The 19,334-nt window shown below is 44.2% G+C and overlaps 1 protein-coding gene across 2 annotated transcripts in view; it reads right to left on the reverse strand.

Moving 5' to 3' along the window:
• si:dkey-183c6.8 (protein O-GlcNAcase) overlaps window positions 1–19,334 on the reverse strand; it is a 48,844-nt gene that overhangs the window by 5,573 nt on the left and 23,937 nt on the right. For both annotated transcript variants that reach the window (XM_029760684.1, XM_029760683.1), the window contains exons 9-17: window positions 18,716–18,802; window positions 18,045–18,502; window positions 17,264–17,438; window positions 17,054–17,110; window positions 16,804–16,889; window positions 12,466–12,570; window positions 12,216–12,307; window positions 11,823–12,006; window positions 11,486–11,642 (exon numbers count right to left, since the gene is read on the reverse strand). In XM_029760684.1, coding sequence (XP_029616544.1) covers window positions 11,486–11,642; window positions 11,823–12,006; window positions 12,216–12,307; window positions 12,466–12,570; window positions 16,804–16,889; window positions 17,054–17,110; window positions 17,264–17,438; window positions 18,045–18,502; window positions 18,716–18,802 — 1,401 coding nt within the window. The remainder of the gene's footprint in view (window positions 1–11,485; window positions 11,643–11,822; window positions 12,007–12,215; window positions 12,308–12,465; window positions 12,571–16,803; window positions 16,890–17,053; window positions 17,111–17,263; window positions 17,439–18,044; window positions 18,503–18,715; window positions 18,803–19,334) is intronic.

The raw sequence follows: 19,334 nt of genomic DNA on the forward strand, positions 1-19,334 counted from the left end.
CTATTTTTGTTTCATCTGACCAGAGGACATTTCTCCAAAAAGTCCTCATGTGCAGTTGCAAACCGTAGTCTGGCTTTTTTATGGCGGTTTTGGAGCAGTGGCTACTTCCTTGCTGAGCGGCCTTTCATGTTATGTCGATATAGGACTCGTTTTACTGTGGATATAGATACTTTGTACCCGTTTCCTCTAGCATCTTCCCAAGGTCCTTTGCTGTTGTTCTGTGATTGATTTGCACTTTTCGCACCAAAGTACGTTCATCTGTAGGAGACAGAACGCGTCACCTTGCTGAGAGGTATGACGGCTACATGGTCCCATGGTGTTTATACTTGCGTACTATTGTTTGTACAGATGGACGTGGTACCTTCAGGCGTTTGGAAATTGCTCCCAAGGATGAACCAGACTTGTGGAGGTCTACACATTTTTTTTTCTGAGGTCTTGGCTGATTTCTTTTGATTTTCCCATGATATCAAGCAAAGAGGCACTGAGCTGTATGTCATGTCCTGACCCTAGTAAGATGACATTTTCTATAGTAGAGTAGGGCAGGGCGTGACAGGGGGTGTTTAGGGTTGTTCTATGTTTTCCATTTCTATGTTGGGATTGTTTGGGTTGATCTCTAATTGGAGGCAGCTGATCCTCGTTGCCTCTGATTAGAGATTATATTTAAGTAGGGGTTTCTCTCTTCCTGTTTTGTGGGTTATTCATTTTGAGTAGTATGTTTTCCTCCCTGCGTCACGGTTTGTTGTTTTCGTTATTTCAAGTTTGTGTTTTGCATTACGTTTCACGGTTAAATAAATAATGTGGAACTACGAACATGCTGCGCTTTGGTCTGATCATTCAAACAGCTGTGACACTGTAATCTATGTAAACTTCTGACCCACTGTAATTGTGATCCAGTGAATTATAAGTGAAATAATCTGTCTGTAAACAATTGTTGGAAAAATGACTTGTGTCATGCACAAAGTAGATAAAATATGGTTTTGTCAAGTCAGTTAGTCAACAAGAAATTTGTGGAGTGGTTGAAAAATTTGTTTTAAAAACTTCAACCTAGGTGTATGTAAACTTCCAACTTCAATTTTTGCTTGATGAGGAATTCATTGTAGCCATGGACATTAAAACCAGATAGTTGGAAAAGATATCGGGACACCTTGCAATCATGATGCAATATGCGCCTACTCATGCAGACTGCACTTGCTTTAAAGTTACAGAGATCTAAACCAACAACTGCAGAAATGCAGGTCCTATGAGGAAACCCGATTCGTGGCCTACGTGAGCAAAACATTTAAACGTTAACCCTCGCAAGGCTGCCAACCCAGACAACATCCCTAGCCACGTCCTCAGAGCATGCGCAGACCAGCTGGCTGGTGTGTTTACGGACACATTCAATCAATCCCTATCCCAGTCTGCTGTCCCCACATGCTTCAAGATGGCCACCATTGCTCCTGTTTACAAGAAAGCTAAGGTAGCTGAACTAAATGACTATCGCCCCGTAGCACTCACTTCTGTCACCATGAAGTGCTTTGAGAGACTAGTCAAGGATCATATCACCTCCACCCTACCTGTCACCCTAAACCCACTCTAATTTGCCCACCGCACCATTAGGTCCACAGACAATGCACAATCTCATCTGGACAAGAGGAATACCTACATAAGAATGCAATTTATTGACTACAGCTCAGCATTCAACACCATAGTACCCTGCAAACTCATCATTAAGCTTGAGACCCTGGGTCTCGACCCCGCCCTGTGCAACTGGGTCCTGGACTTCCTGAAGTACCACCCCCAGGTGGTGAAGGTAGGAAACAACATCTACACTCCGCTGATCCTCAACACTGGGGCCCCACAAGGGAGCCTTCTCAGCCCCCTCCTGTACTCCATGTTCACCCACGACTGCATGGCCATGCACGTCTCCAACTCAATCATCAAGTTTGCAGACGACACAACAGTGGTAGACTTGATTACCAACAACGACGAGACAGCCTATAGGGAGGAGGTGAGGGCCCTCGGAGTGTGGTCAGGAAAATAACCTTTCACTCAATGTCAGCAAAACAAAAGAGATGATCGTGGACTTCAGGAAACAGCAAAGGGAGCACCCCCCTATCCACATCCTGTCGGGCTGTATCACCACCTGGCACGGCAACTGCAATGCCCACAACCGCAGGGCTCTTCAGAGGGTGGTGCGGTCTGCACAATGCATCTCTGGGGGCAAACTACCTGCCCTCCAGGGCACCTACAACACCCGATGTCACAGGAAGGCAACAAAAAATAATCAAGGACAATAACCACCTGAGCCACTACCTGTTCACCCCGCTTCCATCCAGAAGGCGAGGTCAGTACAGGTGCATCAAAGCTGGGACAGAGAGATTGAAAAACAGCTTCTATCTCAAGGCCATCAGATTGTTAAACAGCCACCACTAGCACAGAGAGGCGGCTGCCTACCTACAGACTTGATATCATTGGCCACTTTAATAAATGGAACACATGTCACTTTAATTATGCCACTGTAAGAATGTTTACATATCTCGCATTACTCATCTCACATGTACAGTTGAAGTCGGAAGTTTACATACACTTAGGTTGGAGTCATTAAAACTCGTTTTTCAACCACTCCACAAATTTCTTGTAAACAAACTACAGTTTTGGCAAGTCGGTTAGGACATCTACTTTGTACATGACACAAGTACCTTTTCCAACAATTGTTATCAGACAGATTATTTCACTTATAATTCACTGTATCACAATTCCAGTGGGTCAGAAGTTTACATACACTAAGTTGAGTGTGCCTTTAAAAAGCTTGAAAAATTCCAGAAAATGATGTCATTGCTTTAGAAGCTTCTGATAGGCTAAGAAGGTGTACCTGTGGATGTATTTCAAGGCCTACCTTCAAACTCAGTGCCTCTTTGTTTGACATCATGGGAAAATCAAAAGAAATCAGCCAAGACCTCAGAAAAAACAGTGTACAGGTACAAAAGTATCTATAGCCACAGTAAAACGAGTCCTATATCGACATAATAGAAAAGCCAGACTATGGTTTGCAACTGCACATTGGGATAAAGATCATACTTTTTGGAGAAATGTCTGATCTGATGAAACAAAAATATAACTGTTTGTCATAATCACCATCGTTATGTTTGGAGGGAAAAGGGGGAGGCTTGCAAGCCTGAAGAACACCAACCCAACCGTGAAGCACGTGGGTGGCAGCATCATGTTGTGGGGGTGCTTTGCTGCAGGAGGGTGCACTTCACAAAATAGATGGCATCATGAGGCAGGAAAATTATGTGGATATATTGAAGTAACATCTCAAGACATCAGTCAGGAAGTTAAAGCTTGGTCGCAAATGGGTCTTCCAAATGGACAATGACCACCAAGCATACTTCCAAAGTTGTGGCAAAATGGCTTAACCTCTACGGGCCACGGGGGCAGTATTGAGAATTTTGAAAGAAATATGTGCCCATTTTTAACTGCCTCCTACACCAACTCAGAAGCTAGGATATGCATATTATTAACACATTCGGATAGAAAACACTCTGAATTTTCTAAAACAGTTTGAATGGTGTCTGTAAGTATAACAAAACTCATATTGCAGGCAAAAACCTGTGAAAAATAGATTTAAAAAAATGAGAATTTTGTGACTGTACTATTTAGTGTCATTGTTTTAAAGATACCACAGTGAGAAAGGATTCAGTTCGCAACTCCTACTGCTTCCACTAGATGTCAACGATCTTTAGAAAGTTGTTGGAAGCATCTGTCATGAATACAGACCGAATTAGAAAGCTTACAAGTTGACACGTCATCACTTCATTTTTTGCGCCTGCGCATGAATCTGAGAAGAGTGCCTTTGTCATTATCGTTTATTCTAGACACTTGATAGGTTGTGTGAAAATATTACTGATGTTTACTGATGTTTCACGTTAAAAATGGAACAAAAGATTAGTGCTAAACAACGTTTGACATGTTTAAACAAACGTAAATAGATTATTTACTAGGTTTTCTTTAGCTTTTCGACGTGACTTTACACTGCCCACCTCATTTTGTGGGAGCCTACTGAACGCTAACTATTTGGACATAAATTATGAACTTTGTCAAAAGAAACCACATTTGTTCTGGACCTGGGATCTCTGGCAGCGCCTTCTGATGGAGATAATCAAAGGTAAGGGGATATTTAGAATGTTATTATCGATATTAGATGATGCTAATGCTAACGGTATAGCTTAGCTTAGCATATAGCTTATTGTTGTTAGCATAGTACCCAGTTTATGCAAAATGTGATTTCCCAGTAAAGTTATTTTGAGATCTGGCCATTCGGTAGCAATTACGAGATGATAATATATTATTCTTTGAATGACAATATTATAATTTACCAATGTTTTCGAATAGTAATTCCGTGATTTGTAATGCTGGATTCACTGGGTGCATTCGAGCCGAAAAAAATTCTGAATTTCACCGCGACTGTAAATGCTGTTTTTGGATATAAATATGAACTTGATGGAACTAAAAATGCATGTATTGTATAACATAATGTCCTATGAGTGTCATCTGATGCAGATTGTCAAAGGTAAGTGCATAATTCTAGCTAGTTTTCTGTCTGTTGATGCCCTTCTTTGAATTGGCTAAACATTACACGCAGCTATTGTCAATGTACTCTCCTCACATAACCTAACTTTATGCATTCTCCGTAATGCCTCTGAAAATCGGACAGCGTGGTTAGATTTAGGAGATATATCTTTCAAATGGAGGAAAATAGTTGATTATTTGATTTTTTGAAATGATTACTCTTGCAGTTTTGAATTCCCCGCCATGGTCACATGACAATGAATCCCAATACCGGGATAAGATCGGGATAAGATCCTCAACAGTCAAGGTATTTCAGACGTCCTGTCGTGTCCCGTGTATATATATATATATATTTACATATTTTTTCTTTACTTATCTTTTTACATTTTTTTTTATTCTAAATACTCAACCTCAAAGCACTCTCCTGTAACCCGCCTCATCAATTTAAAAAAAAAAGAAAGTATTATTTACCTCATCTGAATTCCACGACAGAAGCTAGCCAGAGGTTAGCCATTTTCACTGGCTAACGTTGAAGTTCAGCTAGCTACGGTTAGCTGTCCTCAGCTATCCATTAGCTCGAAAAGCTATCGCCAGTTTTTGTACAGCGCGACTCAGACCAGAGCATATCGGACCTATTCTCTCTCCTTTCCTCGATTTCTACCGCAGGCTCTGGACATTTACACCTGGATCTTGCAGCTAACTAGCTGCTACCTGAGTGACTATTGGCAACGTCGGTCACGGAATTAACACACACTATTACGGAGCTAGCTAGCTAGCCAGCTGAAGAGTTCCGTCAGCCACTCGTGGGCTATTCCTGAGCTAGCCAGCTGAAGTGTCTCCTGGGCTACAACTCACCTATCCTGACCCGTTTTACTGCCGATGCGGAGCCCCATTGGGTCTTCACGACTGGATCACCGACGTTATCTGCCCGAGGGAGTTGTCCAACTGGCCCCTCCGTCGCGACGTAACCTGATCGCCCATCTGCGGCCAGCTAATCGTTAGCTGTCTTTTCGGCTGCGATCTGAATAGGTCTGTCGGACACTTTTCTTGGGCCACTATAACTAACTATTTTGCCAACTTGGACAGGTCCCCCCTTCCACACGGAACCCCACTAACCCACAGACGGAAACGCACGAGGCGGCTAAAAACAGACCTCCCTCCCATCTTCCACCAGCTTGCTACCTATGGCCCGGCTAGCTGTCTGAATCTCACTGGACCCTCTGATCACTCGGCTAAGCATGCCTCTCCTTAATGTCAATATGCCTTGTCCATTGCTGTTCTGGTTAGTGTTTATTGGCTTATTTCACTGCAGAGCCTCTAGCCCTGCTCATTATACCTTATCCAACCTCTCAGTTCCTCCACCCACACATGCTATGACATCTTCTGGTTTCAATGATGTTTCTAGAGACAATATCTCTCTCATAATCACTAAATGCCTAGGTTTACCTCCTCTGTACTCACATCCCACCATACCTTTGTCTGTACATTATACCTTGAAGCTATTTTATCGCCCCCAGATACCTGCTCCTTTTTCTCTCTATTCTGGACGTCACAGACGACCAATTCTTATAGCTTTTAGCCGTACCCTCATACTTATTCTTCTCTGCTCCGCTGGGGATGTAGAGGTGAATCCAGGCCCTGCAGTGCCTGGCTCCACACCTACTCCCCAGGCGCTCTCTTTTGATGACTTCTGTAACCGTAATAGCCTTGGTTTCATGCATGTTAACATTAGAAGCCTCCTCCCTAAGTTTGTTTTATTCACTGCTTTAGCACACTCTGCCAACCCGGATGTCCTAGCTGTGTCTGAATCTTGGCTTAGGAAGTCCACCAAAAACTGTGAAATCTTCATCCCTAACTACAACGTTTTCAGACAAGATAGAACGACCAAAGGGGGCGGTGTTGCAATCTACTGCAGAGATAGCTTGCAGAGTTCTGTCCTGCTATCCAGGTCTGTACCCAAACAATTTGAACTTCTACTTTTAAAAATCCACCTCTCCAAAAACAAGTCTCTCACCGTTGCCGCCTGCTATAGACCCCCCTCGGCCCCTAGCTGTGCTCTGGACACCATATGTGAACTGATTGCCCCCCATCTATCTTCAGAGCTCGTGCTACTAGGTGACCTAAACTGGGACATGCTTAACACCCCAGCCATTCTACAATCCAAGCTTGATGCCCTCAATCTCACACAAATTATTAATGAACCCACCAGGTACAACCCCAAAGCCGCAAACACTGGCACCCTCATAGATATCATCCTAACCAATGTGCCCTCTAATTACACCTCTGCTGTTTTCAACCAAGATCTCAGCGATCACTGCCTCATTGCCTGCACCCGTAATGGGTCAGCGGTCAAACGACCTCCACTCATCACTGTCAAACGCTCCCTGAAACATTTCAACGAGCAAGCCTTTCTAATCGACCTGGCCCTGGTATCCTGGAAGGATATTGACCTCATCCCGTCAGTAGAGGATGCCTGGTTATTTTTTAAAAATGCCTTCCTCTCCATCTTAAATAAGCATGCCCCTTTCAAGAAATTTAGAACCAGGAACAGATATAGCCCTTGGTTCTCCCCAGACCTGACTGCCCTTAACCAACACAAAAATATCCTGTGGCGTTCTGCATTAGCATCGAACTGCCCCCGCGATATGCAACTTTTTAGGGAAGTTAGAAACCAATACACACAGGCAGTTAGAAACGCCAAGGCTAGCTTTTTCAAACAGAAATTTGCTTCGTGCAACTCCAACTCTAAAAAGTTCTGGGACATTGTAAAGTCCATGGAGAATAAGAACACCTCCTCCAACTGCCCACTGCACTGAGGATAGGAAACTCTGTCACCACCGATAAGCCCACTATAATTGAGAATTTCAATAAGCATTTTTCTACGGCTGGCCATGCTTTCCACCTAACTACCCCTACTGCATTCAACAGCACTGCACCCCCCACAGCTACTCGCCCAAGCCTCCCCCATTTCTCCTTCTCCCAAATCCATTCAGCTGATGTTCTGAAAGAGCTGCAAAATCTGGACCCCTACAAATCAGCTGGGCTTGACAATCTGGACCCTTTCTTTCTAAAATTATCTGCCGAAATTATTGCAACCCCTATTACTAGCCTGTTCAACCTCTCTTTCGTGTCGTCTGAGATTCCCATAGATTGGAAAGCAGCTGCTGTCATCCCCCTCTTCAAAGGAGGTGACACTCTTGACCCAAATTGCTACAGACCTATATCCATCCTACCCTGCCTTTCTAAGGTCTTCGAAAGCCAAGTCAACAAACAGATTACCGACTATTTTGAATCCCACCGCACCCTCTCCGCTATGCAATCTGGTTTCAGAGCTGGTCATGGGTGCACCTCAGCCACGCTCAAGGTCCTAAACGGCATCGTAACCGCCATCGATAAGAAACATTACTGTGCTGCCGTATTCATTGACCTGGCCAAAGCTTTTGACTCTGTTAATCACCACATCCTCATCGGCAGACTTAGTAGCCTTGGTTTCTCAAACGATTGCGTCGCCTGGTTCACCAACTACTTCTCTGACAGAGTTCAGTGTGTCAAATCGGAGGGCCTACTGTCTGGACCTCTGGCAGTCTCTATTGGGGTACCACAGGGTTCAATTCTTGGGCCAACTCTTTTCTCTGTATACATAAATGATGTCGCTCTTGCTGCTGGTGAATCTCTGATCCACCTCTACGCAGACGACACCATTCTGTATACTTCTGGCCCTTCTTTGGACACTGTGTTAACAACCCTCCAGACGAGTTTCAATGCCATTCAACTCTCCTTCCGTGGTCTCCAACTGCTCCTAAACACAAGTAAAACTAAATGCATGCTCTTCAACCGATCGCTGCCTGCACCTGCCCGCCCATCCAGCATAACTTCTCTGGACGGTTCTAACTTAGAATTTGTGGACAACTACAAATACCTAGGTGTCTGGTTAGACTGTAAACTCTCCTTCCAGACTCACATCAATCATCTCCAATCCAAAGTGAAATCTAGAATTGGCTTCCTATTTCGCAACAAAGCATCCTTCACTCATGCTGCCAAACATACCCTCGTAAAACTGACCATTCTACCAATCCTCGACTTCGGCGATGTCATTTACAAAATAGCCTCCAATACCCTACTCAACAAGCTGGATGCAGTCTATCACAGTGCCATCCGTTTTGTCACCAAAGCCCCACATACAACCCACCACTGCGACCTGTATGCTCTCGTTGGCTGGCCTTCACTTCATAATCGTCGCCAAACACATTGGCTCCAGGTCATCTACAAGACCCTGCTAGGTAAAGTCCCCCCTTATCTCCGCTCACTGGTCACCATAGCAGCACCCATCTGTAGCACGCGCTCCAGCAGGTATATCTCTCTGGTCACCCCTAAAGCCAACTCCTCCTTTGGTCGTCTCTCCTTCCAGTTCTCAGCTGCCAATGACTGGAACGAACTACAAAAATCTCTAAAACTGGAAACACTTATCTCCCTCACTAGCTTTAAGCACCAGCTGTCAGAGCAGCTCACAGATCTCTGCACCTGTACATAGCCCATCTTTAATTGAGCCCAAACTACTACCTTTTCCCCTACTGTATTTATTTATTTTATTTATTTTGCTCCTTTGCACCATATTATTTATATTTTAACTTTTAACTTTCTTCAAACTACAAATCTACCATTCCAGTGTTTTTCTTGCCATACTTTATTTACTTTGCCACCATGGCATTTTTTTGCCTTTACCTCCATTATCTCACATCATTTGCTCACATTGTATATAGTCTTATTTTTTTCTACTGCATCATTGATTGTATGTTGTTTTACTCCATGTGTAACTCTGTGTTTTTGTATGTTGTCGAACTGCTTTGCTTTATCTTGGCCAGGTCGCAATTGTAAATGAGAACTTGTTCTCAACTTGCCTACCTGGTTAAATAAAGGTGAAATAAATAAATAAATAAAGTATTGGAGTGGCCATCAATGGGATGGTCCTGACCTCAATCCCATAGAAAATGTGTGAGCAGAACTGAAAAAGCATGTGCGAGCAAGGAGGCCAACAAATCTGACTCCGTTACACCAGCTCTGTCAGGAGGAATGGGCCAAAATTCACCCAACTTATTGTGGGAAGCTGGTGGAAGGCTACCTGAAACGTTTGACCCAAGTTAAACAATTTAAAGGCAATGTTACCAAATACTAATTGAGTGCATGTAAACTTCTGACCCACTTGGAATGTGATGAAAGAAATAAAAGCTGAAATAAATCATTCTCTCTACTATTATTCTGACATTTCACATTCTTAAAATAAAGTGGTGATCCTAACTGACCTAAGACAGGGAATTTTTACTAGGATTAAATGTCAGAAATTGTGAAAAACTGAGTTTAAATGTATTTGGCTAAGGTGTATGTAAACTTCCGACTTCAACTGTATATACTGTATCCTTCACTATCTATTCTTTACTATTATTGCATCTTAGCCGCTATGTCACTGCTCATCCATATATTTTATACTTACATATACTTATCACATTCCTTTACTAGATTGTGTGTATTACGTTTTGTTGTGAAATTGTTAATATTACCTGTTAGATACTGCTGCACTGTCAGATCTACAAGCATAAGCATTTCGCTCCACTCTCAATAACATCTGCTAACCAGGTGTATGTGACCAATACAATTTGATTTGAAAAACATAGCAGCCAGCATTTATTTGTTTTTGAGCATCTGATGATCTACTGTTGCAGTCATGACACAAGTGGCACTTTGCTGTCAAATACTCCCAAATGTTTCTAGTATGACCAGCTGTTTTCAGCAACTAGTATTTTTTTAATTTGGCAGTCATATTGGCAGGTTTGCTAGCAACAAATTATTTAGCTAGCTTCTAGCCTAGTGTTTGATATGCAATGTGATCTCCTCATAATGAACAGTGTTGAGTGTCCTGAAGAGAAGACAAACTTTTCTAGCTATGCCAGGCAAAATCAAGCATCATCAGCTCATTGTTATGGATGTATCCAAATTAATGTCAATAGAAAACAGCTTAAACAAACTCAAATGCAACTACTTCGCTGTAATTCTGGCTGCAGAGGTGACTGTGTTAGCCGTAGCTAGTTGGCTAGCTAGGAAGCAAGGGACAAAAACGTTTCCACCGAGCATGGCAACAGAATATAGAACGAACAACTGGGTTGCGACCATAAATATCAAAAGACTGGGTCGTTTCTCTAGCAACCGAAATATGAAGTATGAATTATCTTTTAAAAATGTAAATATCAACACAAAATGTTAATTTCTACCCCTAAATGTGTGCTTTAGTATTATCTTCTTTGCCAACTGTGGTATAAGCGGGACAAACGCCTCCGTTATGCACATTACCTTGGAAAAATTTACTCCGCAAAGGGACTTGGCTCCGACCTCGTTCCGCTACGTCGTCCATTATTTCCAAAGTAATGTACAGAATGTCTGCATTTATCCCTTACATAAGTGAATTTGAACTGATGACACCTTCGAATAGGGGGACTAGATACATAAAGTGCTTTCATTTCTAAATAGTAAAACAGATTTCTATGAAAATATCCTAAAATAAAAAGGTGCTAAAATGAAACATTTGATCTCAAATCCAAAATGCTGGAGTAAAGAGCCAAATTATAAGTTTTTGCTTCACTGTCCAAATATATACGTAGGGGAGTCTATAACCAATAAATAATTTCATAAATCCTTGTAACTTTTTATACCTGGGCCTAAACCATCGAGGACAGACATTTGTCCTCAAAAGGCAATGTCTGCATGCACCACACTCCCCCACACACGTGCACACCACACAAACACACACACACACCCACCCCGTGGGCTTTCAGTGCAGTAAATAAAGCTGTCAGCAGGCAGCGGGTCACACTGACGTCCACTTACACACACCACACTCACTCAACCCATCGCCACACACACACACACACACACACACACTCACCATTGGCTTTAAGTGCAGTGAGGAGTGCGGTTAGCAGGCAGCGGGTCACACTGACGTCCACCAGGTCAGGCAAAGCGTCCAGACGGAGCTGGGAGGGAAAGTGGTAGAGAAGAGAGTCTGGGTATTCCCCTTGGTCCTCCTCTATCTGCTGCAACACCTAATACAGGACAGGAGGGGAACTGGAGTTAGATAATACATAAGAAAGAGGGATGGGGAGGGGGGTGGAGTACGGGATGGAGAGAGAGATGGGGAGAGGGATAGAGCGCGGGATGGGGAGAGAATGTGTGTGTGTGTGTTATGTTTGTGTTCTTACCTGCATGTGTGTGTTTGTTCTAACCTGTGAGTTGGCATGTCCGGTGCGAGGTGGGTATTTATCCCTCATGGCGGGCATCCAGCAGGCCTGGCAGCGCTTGGCGAAGGAACGAACATCTACGACGCCCAACACACTCCCACACACACCGAGCTCATCCTCCAGCACCATGCTGTACTCAGGACACAAAGCCAGGCAGGGCCCCAGACACCTGCAGGGACACACACACACACACACACACACACACACACACACACACACACACACAAACAAACTGTTGATTATTTGTCCTCGAGCTCGCACGCTCAGAGACACATACCCTTTTCACACTATTCTGCCGACCTGAACCATGCGTAACAAAGCCAGCTCAGTACAGCTTGGTTCGACTCATAGCATAGGAACAGACACATACACACACACCTGTCTCCAATGAGGTCAGGATGTGCTGGGCTGGAATCAGGGCTCCCCTGGGCTCTCTGTTGAAGCTGGCGCACCATACGATACAGCTCCACCTAGGGGACAGGAGGTATAATACAATAATATAACAAAAATAATCTATACACACAAAGTCACCATACAATACAGAGTCAGTCAGCTGACAGAACGACACGTGTGTGTGTGTGTGTGTGTGTGTGTGTGTGTGTGTGTGTGTGTGAAAATGTCCTCTCACCTTGTCCTTGTTGTGGTAGGGTCGTATGTTGTAGAGTCGTGAGGTGGGGAAGAGAGGAGGAGGGTGGCTGAACAGTTCACTGTTACTGCCTATAGGGAGAAGCATCTGTAGGACAGACAGAAAATGTCAAACAAGCTGGTGAAAGTAAGCAAGGCACAACACATGGAAAATAAATGTATTTTAAATGAATACATGTTCTTATACATGTGCTTACATTAAACGACATAATACACACAGACTGGACTTTTTGCAAACTGGAAACCACATATCCTAAGGCCACATTTATTGTAGCTGGGGATTTTAAGAAAGCAAATTTGAGGAAAACGTTACCGAAGTTCTATCAACACATTGACTGTAGTACTCGTGCTGCTAAAACACTTGACCACCGCTACTCCAACTTCCGGGATATCTACAAGGCCCTCCCCTGCCCTCCCTTTGGCAAATCTGATCACGACTCCATTTTGCTCCTCCCTTCCTATAGGCAGAAACTCAAACAGGAAGTACCCGTGCTAAGGACTATTCAACGCTGGTCTGACCAATCAGAATCCATGCTTCAGCAATGTTTTGATCACGCGGACTGGGATATGTTCCCGGTAGCCTCCGAGAACAACATAGACGAATACACTGATATGGTGACTGAGCTTATCAGAAAGTGTATAGGAGATGTTGTACCCACTGTGACTATTAAAACCTACCCTAACCAGAAACCGGGGATAGATGGCAGCATTTGCAAAAACTGAAAGCGCGAACCATCGCATGGCAAGGTGACTGGGAATATGGCCTAATACAAACAGTGTAGTTATTCCCTCCGTAAGGCAATCAAACAGGCAAAACGTCAGTATATAGACAAAGTGGAGTCGCAATTCAACGGCTCAGACACTAGACATATGTGGCAGTGTCTACAGACAATTACAGACTACAAAGGGAAAACCAGCCACGTCGCAGACACTGATGTCTTGCTTCCGGAGAAGCTAAACACCTTCTTCGCCCGTTTCGAGGATAATACAGTGCACCGACGCGGCCTGCTACCTAGGAATGTGGGCTCTCCTTCGCCGTGGCCGACGTGAGAAAGATATTTAAGCGTGTTAAACCCTTGCAAGGCTGCCGGCCCAGACGTATCCCTAGCCATGCCCTCAGAGCATGCGCAGACCAGCTGGCTGGAGTGTTTACGGACATATTCAATCTCTCCCTATCCCAGTCCCACATGCTTCAAGATGTCCACCATTGTTCCTGTACCCAAGAAAGCAAAGGTAACTGAACAAAGTGACTATCGCCTGCAGCACTCACTTCTGTCATCATGAAGTGCTATGAGAGACTAGTCAAGGATCATATTACCTTACCTGACACCCTAGACCCAATTTGCTCACCGCCCCAATAGATCCACAGACGATGCAATCGCCATCGCATTGCACACAGCCCTATCACATCTAGACAAGAGGAATACCTACTGTATGTAAGAATGCTGTTCATTGACTACAGCTCAGCATTCAACACCATAGTACCCTCCAAGCTCATCATTAAGCTTAAGGCCCTAGATCTGAACCCCGCCCTGTGCAACTGGGTCCTGGACTTCCTGACGGGCCACTCCCAGGTGGTGAAGGTAGGAAACAACACCTCCACTGTGCTGATCCTCAAAACTGGGGCCCCACAAGGGTGCGTTCTCAGCCCTGTCCTGTACTCCCTGTTCACCCATGACTGCGTGGCCATGCACGCCTCCAACTCAATCATCGAGTTTGCAGACGACACAACAAACGTAGTCCTGATTACCAACAATGACGAGACCTGGGAGTGTGTTGCCAGGAAAATTACCTCTCACCTAACAGCAACAAAACTAAGGAGTGAATCGTGGACTTCAGGAAACAGCAGAGGGAGCACCCTCCATCCACATCAACGGGACCACAGTGTAGAAGGTGGAAAGCTTCATGTTCCTCGGCGTACACATCACTGACAAACTGAAATGGTCCACCCACACAGACAGTGTGGTGAAGAAGGCTGTATCACAACTGGCTGTGATTGGGAGTCCCATATGGCGGCGCACAATTGGCCCAGCGTCATCCGGGTTTCGGTGTAGGCCTCATTGTAAATATGAATTTGTTCTTAACCTCTATGGGACCGGCGGGACGAATTCGTCCCACCTACGTAACAGCCAGTTGAATCCTGTGGCGCGATTTTTAAAACGTTTGAAATACTATTACTTCAATTTCTCAAACATATGACTATTTTACAGCTATTTAAAGACAAGACTCTCGTTAATCTAACCACACTGTCCGATTTCAAAAAGGCTTTACAACGAAAGCAAAACATTAGATTATGTCAGGAGAGTGCCCAGCCAGAAATAATCAGACACCCATTTTTCAAGCTAGCATATAATGTCACAAAAACCCAAACCACAGCTAAATGCAGCACTAACCTTTTATGATCTTCATCAGATGACACACCTAGGACATTATGTTATACAATACATGCATGTCTGTTCAATCAAGTTCATATTTATATCAAAAACCAGCTTTTTACATTAGCATGTGACGTTCAGAAAAAGCATACCCCCCGCAAACTTCCGGGGAATTTACTAACAATTTGCTAAATTACTCATGATAAACGTTCACAAAAAGCATAACAATTAATTTAAGAATTATAGATACATTACTCCTCTATGCACTCGATATGTCCGATTTTAAAATAGCTTTTTGGATGAAGCACATTTTGCAATATTCTAAGTACATAGCCCAGCCATCACGGGCTAGCTATTTAGACACCCGGCAAGTTTAGCCTTCACCAAAATCACATTTCCTATAAGAAAAATGGTCTTACCTTTCCTGTTCTTCGTCAGAATGCACTCCCAGGACTTCTACTTCAATAACAAAATGTAGGTTTGGTCCCAAATAATCCATCGTTATATCCAAACAGCGGTGTTTTGTTAGTGCGTTCTAGACACTATCAGAATGCTAAATCACGGTCGTGCGCATGGCGCAGAACGTGACAAAAAATTTCAAAATATTCCATTACTGTACTTCGAAGCATGTCAACCGCTGCTTAAAATCAATCTTTATGCAATTTATCTCGTAGAAAAGCGATAATATTCCGACCGGGAATCTGCAATTAGCTAAACAGCTGAAGGAAAATACTCCACGGGGTCGAATCGCGCACGCGCCTAATTCTATTGTCCTCTGATGGGACACTTGGAAAAGGGGATTCTGTGTTTCAGCCTGAGGCTGCCTCGTCATCGTTCAGGTTTTTCCCGGGTTCTGAGAGCCTATTGGAGCCCTAGGAATTGTCACGTTACAGCTAAGATCCTGACTCTTCAATAAACAGAAGCAAGAACAACAACACCTTGTCAGACAGGGTACTTCCTGCATGAAACCTTCTCAGGTTTTTGCCTGCCATAGGAGTTCTGTTATACTCACAGACACCATTCAAACAGTTTTAGAAACTTTAGGGTGTTTTCTATCCAAACCTGAACAATAATATGCATATTCTAGCTTCTGAGTTGGTGTAGGAGGCAGTTAAACATGGGCACATATTTTTTCCAAAATTCTCAATGCTGCCCCCTAGCCCGTAGAGGTTAACTGATTTGCCTACTTAAATAAAGGTTAAAAAAATATATATAAAATAAAACAGGAGGCTGAAGAATTTTGACCTAAAACCCTCAAACTTTTACAGATGCACAATTGAGAGCATCCAGTCGCGCTGTATCACCACCTGGTATGGCGAAAGCAACGCACGCAACCACAGGGCTCTCCAGAGGGTGGTGCGGTCTGCCCAACACATCACCGGGGGCAAGCTACCTGCCCTACAGCACCCGATGTCACAGGAAGGCCAAAAAGATCATCAAGGACAACAACCACCCGAGCCACTACCTGTTCACCCTGCTATCATCCAGAATGCGAGGTCAGTACAGGTGCATCAAAACTGGGACCGAGAGACTGAAAAACAGCTTCTATGTCAAGGCCATCAGACTGTTAAATAGCCATCACTAGCACATTAGAGGCTGCTGACCTATATACATAGACTTGAAATCACTGGCCACTTTAATGTTTACATATTTTGCATCAGTCATCTCATATGTATAAACTGTATCCTATTTCACTGCATCTTAGTCTATGCCGCTCTGACATTGCTCATCCAAATATTTATACATTCTTAATTCCATTCCTTTACTTTAGATTGTGTGTATTGTTAGATATTACTGCACTGTTGGAGCTAGAAACACAAGCATTTTGCTACACCCACAATAACATCTGTTAAACACGTTCATGTGACACAAGATTTGTTTGACACACACACACACACACACACACACACACACACACACACACACACACACACACACTGTCCTACCTGCAACTCTCCGGACACTCCCCCTTTGAACACCCAGGGTTCTGACTCCACCCCCAGTAACTCTGCCCCCGTGGTCGTCCCGCACCCTATCAGAGATGAGAACCCACCTGTCAATCACACAGCATTTAAGGAAGACCATGCCCAATTCCATAACGACCCAATGAGGGTTCAGGGTTGAAGGATAAGGGGTCAGAGGCAGTGGAGGGGTCAGGGGTTGAGGGATCAGGGTTGAGGGGTCACCTCTACTCACAGTGGAAGCAGTTCCTCCAGGAACCCAATGGAGAGCTGTCACTCAACACACGCCCATCTTAGACAGAAAGAGAGAGAGGGGGAGGACAGATAAAGGTGAGAGGTGGAGAGAAAGAGAGTATAGTAAATCTTACAGTGTATGCTTTATCCAAGTTGAAATGTTTTTCTGTTCTTAACCCCTCTTTCTCCCTCTCTCCCTCCCTCTACTCACCGAGCCAGCAGATGAAGGCCTTGGCCACCAGTGCAGTGTTTCTGAGGTCCCATACGTAAGGGTAAAGGTCATACAGCACGGCCTTGCTCACTCCACTCACTACACTACTGTGCAGCGCTGCAATCTCCTCACACACACCTAGGAAACCGGCCGCTCGGCCACGCCACTCCTCCACCTGCAACACACACACAGACACATGAATGCACACACACACACAAGCATGCAGACACACACACGCAGGCGCACACACTCGTGCACACATTACCTAGTACCCTTGCACATCGACTCGGCACTGGTATACCGTGTATATAGCCATGTTCTCGTTACTCATTGTATTTATTCCCAGTGTTATTATCTTTCTATTATTTTCTATTTTTCTCTCTGCATTGTTAGGAACGCCCCATCAGTTAGCATCACTGTTAGTCTACACCTGTTGTTTGTGATGCATGTGACCAATTATTTTTGATTTTTTTATCCTTTATTTAACTAGGCAAGTCAGTTAAGAAGTTAAGTTAGTTCTTATTTACAACGACGCTGGGCCAATTGTGTGCCGCCCTATGGGACTCCCAATCACGGCCAGTTGTGATACAGCCTGGATCCGAACCAGGCTGTATCTACAGCCTACAGACCGTGTCTGTAGTGACGCTTCTAGCACTGAGATGCAGTGCCTTAGACCGCTGCGCCACAAATACAAAGTTATTTTTTGACATACTGTACATACACACACAAAGTTGAGATGCCATCACAGATACAGTAAATGGGCACACACAAACACACAGACCTTTTGCGGTGGTCCCTTCTTGTCGTTAGCACTGACCAGGTGGCAGTGTTCTTTGAGCCAGGTGAGGTCCTGTAACAGTCTCTGGGCTGACGGGCCGTGCTCATGGGGAAGGTAGTGGAGACCTACCAGCAGCCGGATTTGGGACTCGCTTAAAGGAGCCTTCCCAACACACAGCACCCCCCCTGGACCCCTTGGCTGGCCTGGCCCTTGTCGGAACTGGTTGTTGTGGAGTTTCTTCTCTCTCTCCTCTCCGTCTCCTCCCTCACTCCTCCCTTCTTTCTCCCCCCTCCTCACCCCTTCCTCTCCCTCAGGGCTGGAGGGGGGAGGGCTGTCCCCCTGCGGAGGTTCTCTAGGGGGTTTGGGGCGACCTTCTCTGGTGGTGGGGTGACAGTTTTCACTCTCTAGGGTCCCCAACCTTTGACCCAATGACCTCTGGTCTGCCTGTCTGCTCTGGCGACCTGTGGAGAAGTCACACATATAGAACTAGAATTATAGAATTACAATGAGAAGTATAGAATTCGATTGAGTAGAATTAAAATGAGAATTATAGAATTAGAATGAGTAGATTGATAGAATTAGAATTGACACAGATCTGAATCCACATCAACATCAGGATGAACAATTGAGATCAAGCTTCTGTGTCTTGAGTACCTGACACACACACACACTACCTGGCTGCAGTGGTTGGCTGAGCTCTTCCATCCAGTCGTGCAGTGCAGTAGACAGCGCCATCTCTGGACAGTACTGGTACTCCTCATCTACACACACATATATGTACACACACCATGGTTAGGAACACACAAACCATGGTGAAGAATACGCACACACACAATGGTGAGAAATACACATTCACTCACACACAAAACAACAAACACTAATGGATCACTAGTCACTTTCATAATGCCACTTTAATAATGTTTACATATCTTGCATTATTCATCTCATATGTATATACTGTATTTTATACCATCTTGCCTATGCTGCTCGGTCATTGCTCATCCATATATGATGATACACACAAATCCTTTACTTAGATTTGTGTGTGTTAGGTAGTTGTTGTGGAATTGTTAGATTACTTGTTAGATATTGCTGCACTGTCGGAACTAGAATCACAAGCATTTCGCTACACTGCTAACCATTTTGATTTGATTTGATATGACACACATGGTTTGTCAAAATGTATGTGAAAAGTAGTTCAGTCAGAACTTGAGTAAAATGTATACATGATGATGACCCAGTCAGATCATGTATCACACTGGCCTGAACCCCAACATCCTATCGTAACCCTGG

Source organism: Salmo trutta, chromosome 8 (assembly GCF_901001165.1).
Source record: "Salmo trutta chromosome 8, fSalTru1.1, whole genome shotgun sequence".
Taxonomy (NCBI): domain Eukaryota; kingdom Metazoa; phylum Chordata; class Actinopteri; order Salmoniformes; family Salmonidae; genus Salmo; species Salmo trutta.